Raw genomic sequence first — 19,743 nt, 5'->3', positions numbered from 1 at the left:
ATCTGCAATAATATCCCTGTCAGAACTGGTTTTCTGCCCTCATCTTTGCAGCTCTGTCTGCAGACAGCCCTACGAGCCTTAATGTGATGCAGCTGTTCACTCTCTCACCCATTCCAAAGAGAGCCTGGAAATATCCTACAGGAAGGATGCTACCATAAATCTGTGTATACCATTTCTCTTATAAATGCAAAGAGTAATAAGAGATGAAAAAATGTTTAAATAAATTCCTCCCAAGCTCCATGAGACTTCCGAGTGGTAGGCTGCACTTCTGTCTTCGTGAAGAAAATCAATAGCAGTGCTGTATTGCTCCTGGTCTCTGGCTTCCATCCCACCCTTTCTCCTGCACAGTGCACAGACTGTGTTCAAAGAAATGGGTGTTCCCCGGGGAGCAAAATGGCTTTTTGCACTTAAGGTAATGATGTCACTTGAGGTCGCCATGCAAACAGTTATGAATATGAAAATCTGCAGTTCTGTCAACAGAGCTGGAACCTGGGGACCTAGCTTAAGAGTTAGAGCCTTTTTATAAAATGATTCCCTAATTTACCTACAGAGCATCTTCCCAGAAACAACAGCTGCTGTACCTAATTAGCATTAATCACCTTGTTACAGAAGAGCAACTGGGAATAGTACAGTACTTGAAATACTGACAAAATGATACACTAATGGCATTGATCTGTCCAGTCTACTTGAATTTTCCCTTTATTATTCTGTTTTCTGTATGAAAAGCTTCAGAAGTCACAAGTTTTGGAGCAGACTAGGAAGTGATGATGCAGAAAAGGAGCCACAGATGGGGGCAGATACAGAGCCTTTCAGCCTACTTGCTGCTGGCTCTATTTGTGACTGCACTTTCCAGTTCTCTTACCTGAGGCAAGAGTAGCTCTGGAAGGGATCTCTGAGCACATCAATCCTTTTGGGCAACACTGGATAGGCTGCTCTGCTGTGTGCCTCATGGCTCTTTGATGGAGAGCTTTAAGACAAGCTCTGAACACACATCCCACCCTAGGAGAAGGCGTTAAATACCTACACAAATTGAAAGATCAGCCTCAGAAGCCATGTGGGGCAGTCTGTTGTTTATGGGATCAAAGCCCTTCTCTAAAGTTTCAGCCAGAAACACACTATTTTGTTAAGTTGAACCCTGAGGGCTTTGCAGTTCTGACTGATACTCCTAGCACTATTCTTCCCTGATCACACAGCAATTCAATAACTGGCATGAATACAGCAGGCTGGAAGGCAGGAGCTAACAACACAAACAAGTCATCAGCCTCTGTCCCCTGATGGATTATCTTCTCTGTTCACTTCAATCTCATCAAGATAGGGCTCAGTCATAAATTAAGTTTTGTCCAAATCAGACACACCAGGGAACACCATTCTCTATGTCCTTGTGACACTGCTTTTACTGCTATTTAACCTTACCAGTTCTGCTTGGTCTAAGTGAACAGCATTCCAGTAACTTCCTTGTCAGTTTCTCTAGCTCATACATTCAGTTTTCACATGCTTTTACAGCCTTTTTGAGGAACTTTCCAAAAATAGTGCCTTATTCCCTATCTAATCAAAGGAGAGGAAGTGCTTACATCTAAGGCCACCTTGGAGGGCTGAAGGCTGCAGCAAGTGTTTCTGCCTCTCTCCCACATTTTCATCTGCAGACAGGCATGCAGGACATTTACTGCCAGACTCCCAGTGTGGTGGATGTGTTGATGAAGATGCCTCTGCCACAATCCCTCATCGCACCTGCTGCTTGTTTTACAGCACTCCAACCAATTTCCTCATTGCCTATTCTGTTTTAACACAAACTAATGTAATGACTGCTAGGAAAGACAGACACAGATTGTCTGGGTAAGGATTTCAGACCAGAGAGGGGAAATTAAAAATGCAAAACTGAAAAGCAGATGGCATAAGCTTCATTAAAATAATATCTCATCTCCTGGGAATGCTAGGAGGATCTGTTGCCTTCCAGTGGGTGTGGTGCCCTGAGATTTACACTTGGGGATTATTCTGTTCCTCTCTCTCTCTCCTTATCATAACTCTCCTCTGTTTTCAAAAGGCTTGTGGTATGTGCTCCATCTGGATATGGCTCCTAATAAGGATGTGCTGGAGACATCTCCTAAGCACTAATGTACACCCATCCCCCAACCCATGCTGTCAGGATTCTCCTTATCAATGATCTGAAAGAAAGAAGCAAGGCTGAGCACTGCAGCTCCGGATAGAAAGACAAAGTGGGAGTGCTAGAAAAGTGACAAATACATAATTAATATGCATACAGTATCAATAAGGGCTTAAAATTATGAACTGTGTGAACTGGGAGATCTTATTTCCCCTCGATGTGAGGCTGCAACCTTTAGGAAGTCACTAAAAATTCCTGTATCTAACTGACTTTCCTCAAGCAAACATGTAGCCAAATGTATTTATTTAGAGGCGATAAAACAACCAAGGAAAAGACCACTCAAGCAGCAGGATAAATCTGCATGCACTTTGTGCAGTTTTCACGCTCTTTCTGTCACACTTCGATCACTCCAGCATCTGGAAGCAAAAGTTGTATTCATGCTGGGCTGGTATTTAATTGAGCTCACTTGAACCAGGTTTCCAGCAAGCACATACGACAGATGTATACATGAATCTTTGCAAACTAAAAAATGACATTTATCAACCTTCCATCCGAACATTTGACATTTGAACAATTGATTCTGATTTAACAGCAAAAATGCCACCATCCATATGGAAAACCTGCCATAGGATTAAGCCCCTAGTTGCTACCATCACCAACAATGGCTCTGCCAGTTAAGCTATTAAACATTTATGTTTCACCTTAACTTTTTCTAGCCTTAAAAAGATTAAAAACAACCCTGACAAGTTTAATGCAGAAGGGACAAAAGATCTAGCGAAAGGAATGGGGACAAGAGCTGGGAGATGTAGTGATTAAGCTCCTAGAAAATTGCAGAGGCTGGGCAGATTTCCAGAATAAGAGCAGCAGGAGCTAGTACGGATTAGAGGCATGTTACACAGGCTATGGACAATACTTATATAGTCTCATTTTGCCTCAGATGACCTAGAGCTCATCTGGGTATGGCTAAGAGTAGAGAGCTGACCCAAGGGCCACTAGGTATGCACTCACTTCCTTAAAGAGGAATGCTGTTTCCACAGAGATGTGCTGGAGCAGACTTCTCTCTGGAGACAAGGCAGGAAGATGCTTGTCAGCCTTGTAGGGCAATTCCTCTTCAGGTAGATTTCACTCATTACTACCTTCTTATGCATACTGTGGTCAGCACTGAACTCACTTGGCGGAAGCACCAGTGGGAAAGGAGGTCCTGGCAACAGTGTGCCTCTACTACAAAAACTGTTCAAACACTGTCAGTATCTCCCTTTGATTCTTCCTGCTGCTCAGCACTGGTTAAACGAAGGAGAATGCTTCTTGTGTGGAAAAGCATAAACTGTGGCAGTTTATTCATTCTCCTCTATCTGATACCTGGAAAAAAGCTGGAAAATTCTCCAGAAGTGTGACTGTGGCCTATTTTCATGTATTAGTCCATTTCAATAATCAGTAACCTTCCAAGCAACTGATGTAGTCATTCCTAGTTGATAAATTCCAGCTTATAGAATATTGATTTCTCCAGCCTTATTTTTCTCGTTTCTGTTATTCCACTTTTCATGGTTTTTTCCTCTATGCCATTTCTGAGTCTTTATTGTACTTATTCCTCCCAAATATGCTCTACTAAATTTTTTTGGCAATTCCTTCTTTTTATGTAAAAGCCATTAATGAAGACAGACATAAAGTGACTGTTAAAGAACTCCATTCGTAATGTCCTTTCTTCTCATACTTTCTCCTTCAACATTACCTGATGTGTTTTGAATTCCAAAGTTTCTCATTCTACCAGCTTTATTCACAATACTGAGATTGGTTACAGATTTACATCAAATTTACTTTCTATTTAATTTGTATAAATTTAACTTGTTTACCCTGAATCCAAACCTATTTTCAATTATCTGATCTCCTAAAATGGTCTCATGACTTACCAAAGCCAAGTCTAAAAAAGTATAATTTCCTATCACATTAGTGAATCTCAGGAGTATATTTTTATTGTCTAGAAAGTCAAGAATATCACAGAGTTACCAATAATAGCATGAATTGCTCTCTAACCTGTTTCCTGGTGTTAAATTATCCAAAACAGCTACTGCAGTAGTAATTATCTGTCTAGTAACATCAAAGAACTCTCTTGGCAGTGAAAAAGGATCCTGGTGGCATATGGCATACTGGCAGTAATAATCTTTTACCAAACTATGAATTGTACTGTCATTAACACATACTGCTGCTCTCTGCCTTTTCCTGAAAAGCAGCCACTGCTTTTAGAGTATTCATGACTTGCATAACCACCCTCCATCAGCTTCAGCAGCATCTTCTCAACGTCACTTGCTCCGATGTGAAGGACAGTGAGGGGACTCCTTCCTACTCCTCCTGGGAAATTATCCACACTTAGATTCACATTTTTTAGAAATAGTACACTGTTCCTTTGGCTTGTCTGTCATCAGGTTCTTGAAGCTGTGTAGCTAAATAGCTGGTCAGGTTTTGGAGGCAGGACAAGCATGTGTGGATTGCTCTTGTAAGCATAAGCCTTGAAAGGAAGCAGTGTATTGTGCTAATAGGATGATTCTACTTTCATAATTAAAAAATATTGCTCAGAAATAGCATGAGTATTTGTGTGGGAACCTTTATGATCTAAAAGTCCTCCATCTCACAGTAATGCAGCTCTGTCTTTTTCTGGTAGTGTCTCAACTCTCTGATCCTTTCCCTTTTGTTGCAGCTATTCTGTCTTCTTTTTATGGTCCCTCCATATTATCTTCATTTTTTATCTAGTCAAGCCTTAACTTCAGCTTAATAAAAAACTTGTATGTTTAGAAGAACTATGCCTTGCTTTTAAGGCATTGCTTCCTTTCTTTACCACACCCAGGGATACAGGGGCTTTACGTGTTTGTAGGTCAGTTCCCTGAATCACAGCAGCAGAATCACAAAGATAAAACTGCTCTGTGAGCTTCTTGAGCCTAGCTGGCCTGCTCAGCCACATGCACAGAGACCTGCATGTGATCCTGTCTTTCAGCCTCGGATTCAACCTTTTCACTCTCCATCAGCAAAGACTCACCTAATTTCACTTGAAGCGGGGATGGCTTATAGTTCATAGCTACAGTCTCTCCCTCTCTCGTATCACAATCTCTGTCCGAAATAGCTGCAGCTGTTGGATCCTGTTAAGAAAGAACAGAAACAAAACAGAATGGTTTAGCTGATAGTCATGCAGTTTCTTGTCTGAGTGCCTATGAAGCAACTCCACCCCATTCACATTCAGAGGGAGCACAGAACAGCCAGTGTTTTGAATGCTGGAACCCAGGGGCAAAACACAGAACTTTGGAAGCACATTTACTATGTTAAAAGTACCTCTGGAAATGCCAAATTTCAACATCAGGCTTATATGAATGGATGATACTGGGAATATAATGTGGATGGTGGGTCACTAGTCTAAATTCAGCCTGGGCTGGCAGTAGTTCCAAATAATTTTCATGTGATGACTCCCTGGGGCATTGTATGAAACATATTTACAGTTTCAGATGAATTCCAAGTGGACCACTCAACCTCAAACTTAAAACTGAAAAGTTTGAGACCAGGTCTGGGTAAAAGTCCAGCTTGGAAGGAATAAGGACTACACAAGCAGGAGAATTCAATTTCTGGTCCCTCCTGGGACCTATTTCATGGCTGACAGGAAAGATCTGTCAGCATAGTACCTTTCACTGTGACTAAAATTTTCCCCCTGGAAAACCAATCTCCCCAAATACATTCTGCTCCTTCCTACTGGCAGAAAACATGTATTGAACTCTGTGGTACAGCACATCAAAGAACTTGAGAGAGAAACAAACTACAACTCAGACAGTTCCACTATGGATAAAAATAACTGAAGTCGTTTCACAGCAAACAGAAAATCTGTTGGAACTATCTCCACTTAGCATCATAGTGAAAAATAAAACTGGTTTTCAAACATGTTCTTACTCCCACCTAGAAGACAGAAATTCAATTGAACATGTATATACATACATATGTACGTAAATTTGGGTATATCGTAGCTGCACAGGCAAAGGAAACATTTATCATTAGGTCCAAGATATGAATAAACCATCATTGTAAGAAATGGAACAAGGCATCATAAATTCAACACTAGAATACTCTTCCAAATTGGTGAATTTATATAGTATCTCTCTCAGTTTCTGGAGTTTTTATTTTGTACATAATTTCATGTAAAATGCAACTCATCATTTGGTACTGATATCTGTATGCAAAGCAGAGTCACTGAGTTTCAAAGCAAGGTAACATCACTCTTCACTCAAAGTTATAAAAAAACACCAACCCCCCCACACACACTTGTTGAGCCACTCTTCTGCCTGCCTTCTCCCTGCACTGCACATTAGCTCTTTTTTAATACTGTGCTTAGGAGATAAAATATGGTCTTTAGAATTAGGCTCTAGCTTGGCAGAAACTGGTTAAAACACATATGCAGGGTTAGAACATTTTATGAAAATCCTGCTCCTTTGCACTACCCAGCAGACTTTGACAGTACTTAAAATGGATGGTGCTTACAAGACCTCGCATTCAAGGACAATGTTGAACAAAAGGCAATTTCTTCTGCTTTCCTGTAATGCAGTAACTGCTGCACTTCTCCTCTAATGTTGCAATATAGTGACTAGTTAAAAAGGTAAGAGCAGGTTGCAAAAAAAACCCTGTCCTCCAGGAGGACATTTAGGCAAAAATCATAGATCAGTTCATGTGTATATTTGGAACATGAACCTAGTCTCAAACATGCCCAGGGAAGAGATGGGAAGAGATCAGAATCCAAGCTGCAGGAAAGAACAATCATGATGTGGCCTCTTACCTTTCAGGGGAAGGGAGCACCCAAGATTTGTAGATGCTTGTGGACACAAGGAATGTCGAAAGTCAGAGGGTCCACAAAATCTTACAAAATTCTGGTAGTAAATTACACACTTGTCATGGAAATTGGTACATTAGTTTTTGGCCTCCTATTAAGCACCCAGCAGTGGCTTTAGGATAAAGGACGGAGGTGAAAGGCAAGGGAGAAAGAGATGAATTAAAGAGGGGTAGAAAGAAAGAAAGAGAGAAGGAAAGAAAGAAGGAGAGAAAGAAAGAAGGAGAGAAAGAAAGAAAAGAAAGAAAGAAAGAAGGAGAGAAAGGAGAGAAAGGAGAGAAAGGAGAGAAAGGAGAGAAAGAAAGAAAGAGAAAGAAAGAAAGAAAGAAAGAAAGAAAGAAAGAAAGAAAGAAAGAAAGAAAGAAAGAAAGAAAGAAAGAAAGAAAGAAAGAAAGAAAGAAAGAAAGAAAGAAAGAAAGAAAGAAAGAAAGAAAGAAAGAAAGAAAGAAAGAAAGAAAGAAAGAAAGAAAGAAAGAAAGAAAGAAAGAAAGAAAGAAAGAAAGAAGGAGAGAGAAAGAAAGAAAGAAAGAAAGAAAGAAAGAAGGAGAGAAAGAAAGAAGGAGAGAAAGAAAGAAAAGAAAGAAAGAAAGAAAGAAAGAAAGAAAGAAAGAAAGAAAGAAAGAAAGAAAGAAAGAAAGAAAGAAAGAAAGAAAGAAAGAAAGAAAGAAAGAAAAAGAAAAAGAAAGAGAAAAAGAGGAAGGAAGAGATAAAGAGATCAGCAGTGCTGGCTCCATTGCTGATGCAGCTGATGAGGTGTGCAGGGTCCTGGGATACACACACACCTGGGCTTTGTGGTGGTACCTTTTTATAGATGAGTTTCCCTGCACTAGAGGAAAATTTATCCCTTTCTATGTAATTTAGTTACTATGGAAATGGGTTGGAGGCTTCAGGATATTTGGTGGTCTCCATACTGTCCTAGAGTCCATGCCTCCTTCTTGACCTCATTCCATTTGTGCTGTACTGTGTTGTGCTTATCTCCAGGAGCCGGGACAAGGATGTCTCTCCTAGAAAACTGGTGCTCTGCCTCCATGTGGCCCCTTCTCCAGCCACATTCTATTTATTCTCTCAGTGTGCTATTACTAACAATCCTTGGCTGTTACTACCAACAATCCTTGGTTGGCTCCACAACCATCCAGCTCTCAGTGTTTGAGACATACACATGAGCTCCCTTATCTTCGGGCTTCTACACACAGCAACAGCTGGATAACACAAAGGACATGTCTGTCTGTCTGTCAGACAAGCTAGAATCTCTCCAAGATGGAGGTCCAAAAAGTGCTAAGTGGCACCATTTATGTCCAGGGCTCCTGGATGAGAGCCTTTTCTCTGCCAGTCTGGGAAAAGGCAGGATACAGTCATTTCTGAGGAACATGACTCCAAGACCTGCATGTTTCCTAGCTGCTACTGAATAGAATAAGCAAGTCCTTGGAACCCCAACCTGGCTGCAGTAAGGCATAGGAATAGACATACAATGGGAACTGACAGTGTGATGGCCACATTCTGTCTCCTATGCTGGTACAGTCCAGCAGAGAGTCCACTGAGCTCAAAGCCAGAAGCCTGCAGGCCAGAGAAGGGGTCTGGCTATGCCTGGATTAACCCAGGTTCACATTGTTAAAATCATGCTAAAACTCTAAATCCAAATCAGCCCTTACATTTTGAGGTAAACTGATCAATGCTGACAATAGCATATTCCTTTGTAGGCAACCTGACTGTGACATCAGACATCCATTTGCACCAATAAGAGAGAGGGAGGGAAGAAATGTTCTCAGACGCCTTTGAGGATTTGAACTCTGAGCCTGGACCAGTGGACTCGGCTGGAGAAATCTCAAGAATGGGCTCTAGACTAAACACACAGAAAAGGCTTCCTAGGCCTCCAAAGAAAACTAAAATGATTTTCAGAGTGGTTATTTCCATTCTGTCTAAGACATGCTTTTTAAAAGGACACAAATCTGTCCCTGGAGATACACTTCTCTCTCCTCACTGTCTAGAGAGGAGGCCTGACACCTGGTAGAGCTTCTGACACTGGAGGTGGGAATGATGCAGGACATGGTAGCAGAGTCATCCCTAGGAATTCTTCCCAAAGGTTTAGCATGATGCCTTTCAGCCTCAGCAACACATTACAGCTGCACAAGAGAACCACAACTTGCACAGAGGGACCACAAACACTATCACTCACGGTGACCATCACTGCATGCATGGGCCAGGCCCACTCCCCCCAGAGAGTAAAATGGATTTGAGAGGAAACTGAGCTAGGCTAGGGACAGTGTTCCCAGTGCCAGTAGGTATCCATGGCCCAGGAGTGGCAAGACACTATCATACTTCCAATCCATCACTTCACAGACATTCTGCAGCACATCACAGGACTCCATAGTAACAATGCCCACTGTGACAACAGCAGCATTCCCACGCCAGCTCGGCTGGAGCTGTCTCTGTAAGAACACACTCTGCTTCTGTGCATACTGAAAGGACACAGTTCTCTCTCTACAGCTCAACTGCCCAGAGAAACATTTACTTGACTGATTAGCCTTTTGCTTGTGAATGCCTAAGAGCACACTGAGATTCAACACAGGCTTTTGATATTGGAATATACTTGGCATTTTTTTTTCTTTTTCACAAGTCTCCCTAGACCAATACAGTCAGGTCTGTCCCCAGCATCAAAATCTCAGCTATATGGTGTGACTGGTCCCAGGATAGATTATGTTATTTCTTTTTGCTCACTGGCAACAATACAACACTCCCAAACAAAAGGCAAGTGCTGAGAAGTGTAGGGGCTGCAGAGTGCTAAAGATATTTAATATATTTAAGGGAATTTTTCTGTCCCTGAGGCTTCTCTATGTCTTAATTCCTAAGGAAAATATACATTCAATCAAGGCACTGCATGAACATTTGGCTGGGGCCAGAGTTTAATCAAAGTTTTCTCCCCCCATGCTCACAGCTTAATTGGGCATGCACAATCACAGCATTTGAACAGTGGGGAGTTTTTCTTACTAGATTGTTTGTTTCTATAGGCTCTACACAAAGGATCTTGAAAACTGCCCTCCTGCTAGGAGCAGCCACGTCCCACAGTGTGTGTACCATGTGCCATTTCTGAACATCAGAAATTACTTCCAGAGAACCTTTGTGGAGCAGGAGTGCTGTGAATCATCAGTATGCAGGAGCACAGAGAGAAGGTGAAAACACTTTAAACTGAAATCTAGGGTTTAAGGAAGATGGCAAGCTTAGCAGGCTTTTTATTTTTTCTCTTTTAAATCACTTTCCATTTTGCAGTACTTAAGAAAGCATCAGCTCAATAGCTTTTACTCCTGTTATTTACCCCTCCCAATAACCCACACTGACTATGGGGCAGGGGGAACAGCCCCAAATGATGGATCTGGGCACTTGGTACTCACACTGGTAGCACCTGGGAAAACAAAGCTTTCTTTGCCTTCATTCATGGTCAACACTTCTGACCCCTTGCTTAACAAGGCCCCACTTTCCACTCTGCAAATACTCAGGGACCCCAGTGTATGTGGAAGGAAATGAGCACACAAAATTTCTTTAGTCTTCAGCTGCAACTTGGAAATGTGTACTTGAGAAGTCTCTATCTGCCCCTCCTTCTCATCCTCAAAATCAGTCATATTTACAGTCTTAAGAAAAAGTTCTCCACTTTGCTGTCTGTGGTAAATTCTATGATCACCATTGCAGTTCTGTTGCTTTTTTGGGATAAAAGCAGAGGGGTACAATTGCCCTCATCCTCTAATCTCTAGGAATGACCCATCATATAGCGCTTGACCATCACTTCTCCCCATGTTCACAGGCTTCTGTCTGACCACCATCAGTAGTGTCAGGATGAGCCAACTGATCAGGAATATCATCCAGCTAACTTATCTCTCTGCAGTACCCATCAATGATGTATTTGCTGTCTTCTGTCCTACTTAAAAGATGCTGGAAGTATCAGTATCAACACGTGTGACAGCTTACAGTGAGTGCTTGCAGCTCTGCAGACATCTGTTTTTTGGAGCTGCCCATGTGGATTGCATACTGCACACAAATGCTAACAGGAAAGGACAAGTCCAAATGTTTTGTTTCTTTCCTACATCAAACAATTGAGTCTGAAAAATGGATCGATGTTGTGTGCGTGGCAGACTTAGTGTCTTAGTAGAAAAACAAGTGAGAAACCACACACCCTGAATACAGGGGGTACATTATGATCAACAAGAAGTTTCTATGGTTCTCATGCTGTCATTCAGGCTCTTGGGCTAGATCATTGTGCTGCTAATAAAAATCCATACCTTCAATCTCTGTCCCAGGGAATAGAAAGTCCTGTGCTCTTGGCAGATTCCCTCTGCCTCAAGCTGTACTGTGCCAGGTATTCCTGAGAAATCTGGCTATAGAAAGCATCTGCAGAGGGGAATCTGACATGCACAGGTAGGTTTCTAAAATACCACCCTGTTTTGGACAGTAGACCTCTGTATCCTCTACATATCATTACAATATAGACATAAAGTATCTATGAACATCAAGTGCCCAAAAAACCCACCTAGAACAAAACCATTGTGAACCAAGATGTGCATAGTTCAAGTCTATGTAGGAAACAGCATAAAGGAAAGGCTCACATTTACAGGGAATCAGATTTATAAATCCATATTTATTTATAAATCCATATATTTATTTATAAATCCAATGTTTAGAATAACAATGGTCAGTAGTAATAGCATGTTTGGCAAGAGAAAGGAAAGTGTCATAGGGGGATGTAGAGCAGGAATGGAACCAGGAAAGACTCTCTCATGATTTCTTCCTCAGGCTTCAGCTTAAGGGGTTTTAGAGCCCATTTTTTCAAGGGAGATGTTATCCTCTCATGATTCCTATGGATAAAACCTAGAAGCTACAACCACTCCAAAACACTAGAAGAATGAGGTTGCTCGGAGAAGAAAGGGGAAGACTAAGGAAGGATATTATAGCTGTTTTCAGTCACAAAAAGAACCACCAGAGAGAAAAAGGGTATGCTTTTTCATGTTTCTGACCACAAGAATAAGAAATTATTATCTTAAATTGCAGAAGGCATACAAGGAAGTAAAATAGAAAACTGCAGAGGTAAGGCTAAGGAGGTGTACATTTGCCTGATGAAGCTGTGATGTTGTTGCAAACCCAGGCTAGAAACTGATCTCACACAGACAGTCAACAGAGCTGATCTGGTTTTCAAGCAGACTGATCCCAATTTGGTGCAACTGTGAAGATCCCTGGTCTTTTCAGGTCCCTTTCTCCCACCTGTCTTTACAGGAGAAGAATTTGCTTCTAGGCTAGACATATTTAGCAGACCACCAGTCTCTCCTAGAAGAGATGTTCTCCAAACTCCCCTGCTCAATGCCAAGGACCATGGCTGACCACCTTCTCTCTGGGACAGCTGAAGAAAACAATCTTTTTCCTAAATCTCACATGTTGAAGGAACTCCAGAATCACATGGGGTCCATAGCAGAAGGCTCCTGGGAAGACATGATTGTCACTTTTCATCAACATGCACACTCTATCAGATCCAGAGCAGTAACAGTTCATCTCAGCATCCCCTCTCACCCTGTACCAAAGTCAAAATAAGTGCCATTTTGGCAACACAGTGACTGATGTACTGAAAAATATTCTGATAGCCACTGACTCAGTTTCAACAAAGCAATAAACAGCAACTGTTTATTGACTTTCTACTAGCTTTGCCAATGCACCACTTACAACACTGCTATCTTTCTTTTTTGAGCAACTACTGAACAGATCTTGTTTAACAAATTAGGCCTGCAATATCCACTACAAGATCCAGATTTTGAACCAGATTAGTTTATAATTGTAAGATAAATTGGTGTTTGAAACCATTTTATTTCACAATTGAGAAGCCAGCAGTGTTAATATCTCTGCAAGATTAAAACCTTTAGTCTTAGTAATTAAACTGAACCAGAACATCACTAAAATGACTGTGTACATATGCAGGTGGGGTAGCTCAGCTCACTGACAGGTAACCAGGAGTTCAGACCATTGCTTTGATTCAAATGGGGACAGAAGAGAAGTGCCCGTCTCTCTGTGGGTGCTGCAGTGCCTGTGCTGAAATGTTTCCCTGGATCCCTGGCCATAAAGGACCTGCCACATCCAGGCTGAACAAAATGCAGCAAACAGAAAGGCATAAGCTGTGGAAAGGGAACAAGATGTTTCAGTGGTCTGTTTTCCTAAACAAAAATGACATTTGCAGCACAGGGAAGGAACTCTTTTTTTTTTAGAAAATGATGTATGACTAATCCTGGGAGTCTACAGCAGCAGAGGAAGCACCAATGCAGTAACTAGACCAAATACTTTGGGAAAGCATTTGAGGGACAAAGAAGAAAAACAGGAGTAATTACACGATTTCTGTTAGATTTCCCTCTGAGAAATCAGCAGCATAAGCAGCCCCTGATCCTTTCCTTTCAATCATGATAGAGTATATTTAACACCGTATTTCCCTCCAGGCTCTTTCACACACATAAGCCATCTCTATTATCACATGCATTTATAAGTTTGGTATCTTGTGCTAGCTTTACATGACTTAAATTGGATCATTAACATTGCAAATTAGAGAAATGCCACACTGCACTCTGCACTGCCTGCAGCACTTGCCAAGTGGCTGGCATGCAATAGCTATTTAAAACCACCTATTAACTGAGGTATGTTTTCAGGATGATTCAACATCAAAATAATTCCTTCCTTGTAAAGAATATATAAGTGAGGATATTACACCTTTCCTTTTGTGCTTCTGATTATACAGCCACAGCTCTGAGGTACAATGTGAGTATTCAAGGCACTAAAACATCACAGATTCCTTGGTAGCTATTGTAAGAGTCAGTTTAGCAACTGGCAGCTGGCCAAATTGGGATCATAAAAAACCCCATACAACTTTACAACTGCTCTTTAAACATCAACTCTTGAGGGGAGAATACCCTTAAAATGATTAAAAAATTGAGCAACGTGTCAGAGTCAAGGTCACAGTGTGTTTGGAGAACAGAGGCAGGAACAAGAGCCCGGACTCCTGGCTGTATTCTGCAGCTGAATCCTATGGAAAACTGCATGGCTCCTATGGAAAACTGCAGTCTGCAAGGACCATGGCAGGTTCTTGTACTGACTGAATTCATGCCCACTGGTTATTGTCAAGAGCGTATTTCAGGTCTGTGTCCCATCTTTGCTTCTTCAAGTCTCTCACAGAGCCTCACTGAAAGGACCAGTCTCAAGAAGAGAGCTGCTTTCAACCTCAAATGAAGATTTTCACAGACACTCCTGCATAGTGGAGGAGAACTGTGTTTCTTTCCAATGGACAACCCTTACCACCTAGAGAAAATGGCTGAGGAAGTGTAAGATGTGGAGCCATTTCTACTGAAATGCCATGATTGTCAGCACATACAGAGTGGTTTATGAATCCCCTCCGTGCACAGGTAGGCTGACCCAGCTGTACGTGAAAGACAAAATCAAAGTTTGGCTGAATGAAACACTAGAAATTGTGGTTGGTTCCAGCAGACACTGCAGAAGTGACATATTCTGACCAAAAGAAGACCTGGTGCAATACAAATGACAGTAGGAGAACCCTGTTGAAGTGATGTTAGCTCCCACCAATGTCCTGGAGATTGGATAATTGCTTCCACAGGTCATTGATTGGATCCAGCACAGCAAACACGATGTTATCAAACTTTCACAGTCTGTGGCTCTAATAACAATAGCGGAAGAGCTGGGATTGCTCCACATCCACACCTTTGGAGAGATCAAGGGCTCTAATCAGTGGTTCAATGTCACAGCTATTACAAGCATAAATCTAGAGTCACTTGCTGTTTGCAGTTGGTTTGGGTTTTGTTTTTGCAAGGCAGCTGATTTTTACATATTTAACTTCTGTACAAGTGTGATGATGAGGTCTTGCTTTTTGCTTCTGGAATATCCCTGGCACCTCTAATCCAGTCCCTCAGATCCTTTTCTGAGCTGTTTGCTTCTTCTGTTCACTCCTTCTCCAATAATAATTTTTCATCCTGCCTCTCTCCTGCATCTAGTAAATATCCCTTCTTCCAGAGGGCAAGGGTGTCTGGCTCTGCAGGCTCTCTGACTATGGTCTCAACCCAGGAAAGGAGAGGGCTGCAACCAGGATACAAACAAAGCCCTGAAGAAGCACCGTGGGGCCCTGCCACGCTGGAATGGAGGCTCTCCAGGGCAGCAATCATGGCACTAAGCCTATGAGAGCTCAAGAAGCATGCGGACATGCTCACAGACACATGCTATGACTTCTGGGGTTGTCTTGGAGCAAATCCAGGAGCTGGACTCTATGATCCCTGTGGGTCCCTACCAACTCAGAATGTTCTGTGATTCAAGAGATTTATCAGAAGCCATAATGGGTGTCCACTGGCATTCAAAGCTCTTTAAGAAATATAAAAATCATACACTCTTCCAACACAAGCCCAAATATGTGCAGCTACCCAAGGCTCATGCACCAAGCACATTTGTGGGGACAGGTGGAGATGTCAGTGGTGGACACCAACTTAACGTGGACAGAGCAGAGACCCTGACACAGCCCATGCTGTTGCTAGGCTCAGAGCTTTCCCAGGAGGAAGCCCTGAGAGTTCATTTGTCCATACTTCAAAAGTGGATCCCAGCAATAAAGAATTGCCAGTTTCTCTGCACTGATAGAGAAAACAAAGCCACAAAGCTCAGAGTTCAGCAGCCCTTTTCTCTTTAGCACTATGCTTTCAACTTGTCCCGAGAGACAGAGAGCTCAACCATCAGATTTCCATATTTATAAGGAAAGAGTTTCTGTTTAGCCAAGCTTGTGACAGAAATAACCCTGCAAACAGCAGCAGGAGCAGCAGCACGGTAAACACATCTGAGGGGCAGGGATGTGAAAGCCGGGGGAGATCTCAAGGCACTCCCTACCTTGGCACGGCTTTCCAGCCCTGCCTGAGAAATTCTGAGGGCACAAATCATTTCAGCTTCTAAATTAAGAGCTTGCCTCGCCCCCGCCCCACACTCCTGTATCTCCGTGACTAATTAGCATCCAGAGGGATACAGATTCTCTTCTGATAAAGCAATGTTTGGCTCCCTTCTCCCCTGACACATTTGTATTAGAAATATCCTCATTATGTGACTAATCAGGGAAGCTGAGACAAAGGCACAGAAGCTGACTTAAAGGGAAATCACTAATTTTTATAAAAGTGGCTTATAAATTATTCTGTTTACAAAGGGCAGGGGGGATATTTCCTCCTCTCCCAGTGTTGAAAAAAAATGCAAAATTGAGGTTCCTGAAGAAAAATCCGTTTTTATTACCAGAAGTGGTGGCTTTTATCATTCCCACTATTTACTGAGCTTGCTCCCAATTCCCTTGCTTACTGCAGGGCTGCAGTTAGTGCACTGCAAAAGTCCTGGAGAACCTCCCAGCCCTGTGCTGCACAGAGGGGCTGGGCTCAGCAAAGTGTCCAACAGCTACAGTGCTGCCTGACACTGTGGACAGCAAGTGGCAAGGCTGGTTAGCAGTTTACCACACTGAGTTTTAAAGTCAGCAGCACACAAAAAGTCAACCACATCCCTGGCCATCCCTTGAGATGGTCTGAAGATATTTAGCTACATCTTTCATGTAGCACAGGGGGCTGAACAAAAACCAGAGTGTGTTGAGGTACTCCATGCTTGGCAGAAGGTCTCTGAAATAAAGGCAAGCAGACACCATTTGGCTGCAGCAGAAGACCTTTCCAAAGGAATTTGTTTCCCTTCCATGATCCCTGGAATGGAGCTGGTGTCCATCCAGCTCCAGCTTGTCTCCTTCACCTCCCTTTGACAGCACCAGAAAGATATACCAGGCCAGACAGCTTCCGCCTCGTTTCTTTCATGGCAGCCCCTTTATCAGCTGAAATCAAACCATCTGTCCCTGGCACCCTTTGAGGCACTGCAGACAACTGTGGAGCATGGGAGGATGCACTGCATGATGCAGAAACAGGAGGTCAAGGAAGCTCATTGCATGGAAAAAAATCCAAACCAGACCCCTGTTTGAACTAGGAATGAAGATGAAAAGGTGAATGCATCATCAATGCTCCCTGGGACAAGCTCAGCCACATTCACAGACTCTTGGCATTTATTCAGCTCCCTCTGGGCTGCTGCTCCTTCTGCTGCTGATATACAGACCAGGCCCAAGGCCCTGTGCTGGTCATTCCAAAGGCTTTACTGGAAGAAGACTGCTGTGAGCCATGACATGGGTTTGCCTATTTTGCTTATTAAGTGTGACTGCCCAAATCTTTGGATTTTGAAAGGTTTTTTCTGTTGCCAAATGTCTACTCTTTGGAGTGAAATTTTGCACTTTGGACATTTCTCTTAGTCTAACTGAAATATGTTCCATATGTTTGCATATAATTCTAAAAAAACCACAACTTTTTCTTTTGTTGAGGTGGGGTGCTGGGAACACATTTGTTCACCCGAGCCCTTCCCTCTAAGCGATATCCGTCCCTGCAGGTGCAGCCTGAAGCTGAGACTGATGATGGCAGGGGGACTGGCAGGAGGGAATAGGGAGGAAAAGCAGGATCTGGCTGTAGACTAGAGCTAGCTGGAGAAGGTGATGGAAGAAAGAGACTGGATGGATAGCCAGATAACCAGGAGGGGAAAGAAGAACAGTTTAATTATGTTCCTAGAAGAACAAGTCCAAGAAGAGAAGGAAGAGACAGAACAGGGACAGTGAAAGGCACCCACGGTTAAAAGAACTGGAGGACATAGTTGTCAGACATAAGTGATATGATGTACCCTCCCAGGCAGTGCTCTGCCAAGCCCCACAGACCTGAAGGACAACATCTGACCATCGCTGTTACTTTTCTAGGTGATCCCAGACTACCTTTGAGTGAAGCTCCAGAAGCCTTCCAGCAATGCACAGATTTAGGAACCTGACTGTCTCTGTGACCCAAATACAGCTAAGGCTGGTGGCATGTAGCAATGTGCTCAGACAGAGCCCAGAGATTTGCTGCTGAAGCTGCGACAGGCCACATTGGGGTTTTCTTGTAGTATATTTTTCTGTTTTAAAACTGCAGGGAAGTGACATTAGAATAAAATAGCAGGGATAGTTCTCAAATACAAGCCAGCTCTCAAATACAGCTACTGCAGCCTAATTTGAGCCCCTGCAGCCTATGTCTACCACACAGCTTATAATGACATACCCAACTGAACCCTTTTGCTTGGTAGTTCAGCATGGACCTATGCTGGAGATGAATCAAGGTTATAAAACAGAAGAAGTCTGTGGTTTCTTGCAGAAGCTGCAAGTGATGTGAAGAAAAAGGGAGCACAGTGCAGAGACAGAAAGATGATTTTGTGATTATACAATGCAGAGCTGTCCTAGAGAACTGGAATCCATATGCTCTTACAAGAAATGTGCCAAATTTCTAAAACCAGATTTCCCACGAAGAGTCACTAATAAGGTCTCCCTACTTTGCTGGAACACCGGATCAGAGCCCTGCAGTGTGATATTATGAGTGCTTGCAAATACTACCAAAACTGAGTGGGAGTTGCACTTCATGCAGATAAAAATATGTGAATCAGAATGGCAAGGAAAAGACTCAGGCCATAGGTTTCCTACACTGAAAGTCCCAAATGAATTTCTGACCTTAGCTGGTCTGTCTCAAGCCATTATCTGTGCAGTCACAAGATCATGAGAGAGGGAAGGGATTTTGAAAAGACTATGGGCATCTGGTAATTTCTGGCATTTCGAATGCATCCTTTCACCTTGCAGCAGGGCTGCAGAGATGAACAAAGACTTTGTGGAATGCTCAGAAACTGTCATGCTAAATGGCAGACAACAGTCTACATAAAATGTCCTTCTAGGCCATCAGAGGAGTTTTGTTCTTCTACCTTTTTTTCATCTTGTGTGTGCATGGCTCTGACATATCTTTCTGTACCTGAACTATTTTTTCCAGAATTAGCTTGTGAATGTCTTCATGCTCTTTGCTCAGTTAGTTTTCTCATGAACTTACTCCTTTCCCATTATCACCCAAACTGCCGCAATTCAGGGAGAGAGCCGATGTTTCCATTAAGTCACACATCCCTGGTCAATGTGAAGAGTCATCTCTCCACCAATCTGTCCTTTCCTCTGTCTTGAAAAACTTATTTGTAAGCTTCCCTGCCAGCACTACCCTGCTGCCCGGGCAGCCATCCTCCACCAAAAAGTGAGAGAGTGGAAGACCTCAGTGAAGTAAGAGCTATTGAAGTAAGGAACTATTATAAGAAATGAAAGCAGCAGCCCTAACTCTTACCTTGATCTTACCAAAGGCTTGTCCTCACCCCATACAAGCGTGCTGCCCTGGCATGACCCAGCACTTGCAGACGTTCCTTTTCCAGACCTAGTATTTAGAGGCCTGCCAGAGATGATTGAAAAGGAATATCTATTCCTTCTCACACTCTTCATTTCAGTATAGATCCCTACATCCAGTAACCAGAGTCTTGTACCAGTGGATCCACAAGCTCTATGGATGAATTTGCAACTCAGTCTCCTCCCCCTCCCCCCACGGATGCAGCTTTGGGATCAGTGTCATTCAGATTCACTAAGTCCCTAATACCTTGTGTTTTGGAGCAGGAGTTCAAGTATCTACTAAACCTTTACCATTTTTTTTCCACCGCTTTGCTCTCTTCCTCACAGCATGCCTCCAATGTGAAGCTTCAAGAAGAAACAAACAATCTCAGTATTTTTACCATTTCTTTCTTTCTTGTTAGAGAGGCTCATATTCTTCCTGATTCCAAAATACTGTTTTTGGGATGGCTGAGCAGAAATACAAACCACGTTCCAGGCAACATACTACTGATCTAGGAT

The 19,743-nt window shown here is 42.6% G+C and overlaps 1 protein-coding gene across 6 annotated transcripts in view; it reads right to left on the bottom strand.

The window, feature by feature from the left end:
* FAM219A (family with sequence similarity 219 member A) overlaps window positions 1-19,743 on the bottom strand; it is a 93,488-nt gene that overhangs the window by 33,314 nt on the left and 40,431 nt on the right. For all 6 annotated transcript variants that reach the window (XM_079329945.1, XM_079329944.1, XM_079329947.1 and 3 more), the window contains exon 2: window positions 5,130-5,229. In XM_079329945.1, the coding sequence (XP_079186071.1) occupies window positions 5,130-5,229 (100 nt within the window). The remainder of the gene's footprint in view (window positions 1-5,129; window positions 5,230-19,743) is intronic.

This window comes from Erithacus rubecula (assembly GCF_903797595.1).
Source record: "Erithacus rubecula genome assembly, chromosome: Z".
NCBI lineage: Eukaryota > Metazoa > Chordata > Aves > Passeriformes > Muscicapidae > Erithacus > Erithacus rubecula.
This window is presented reverse-complemented; position numbering and strand designations above follow the sequence as displayed.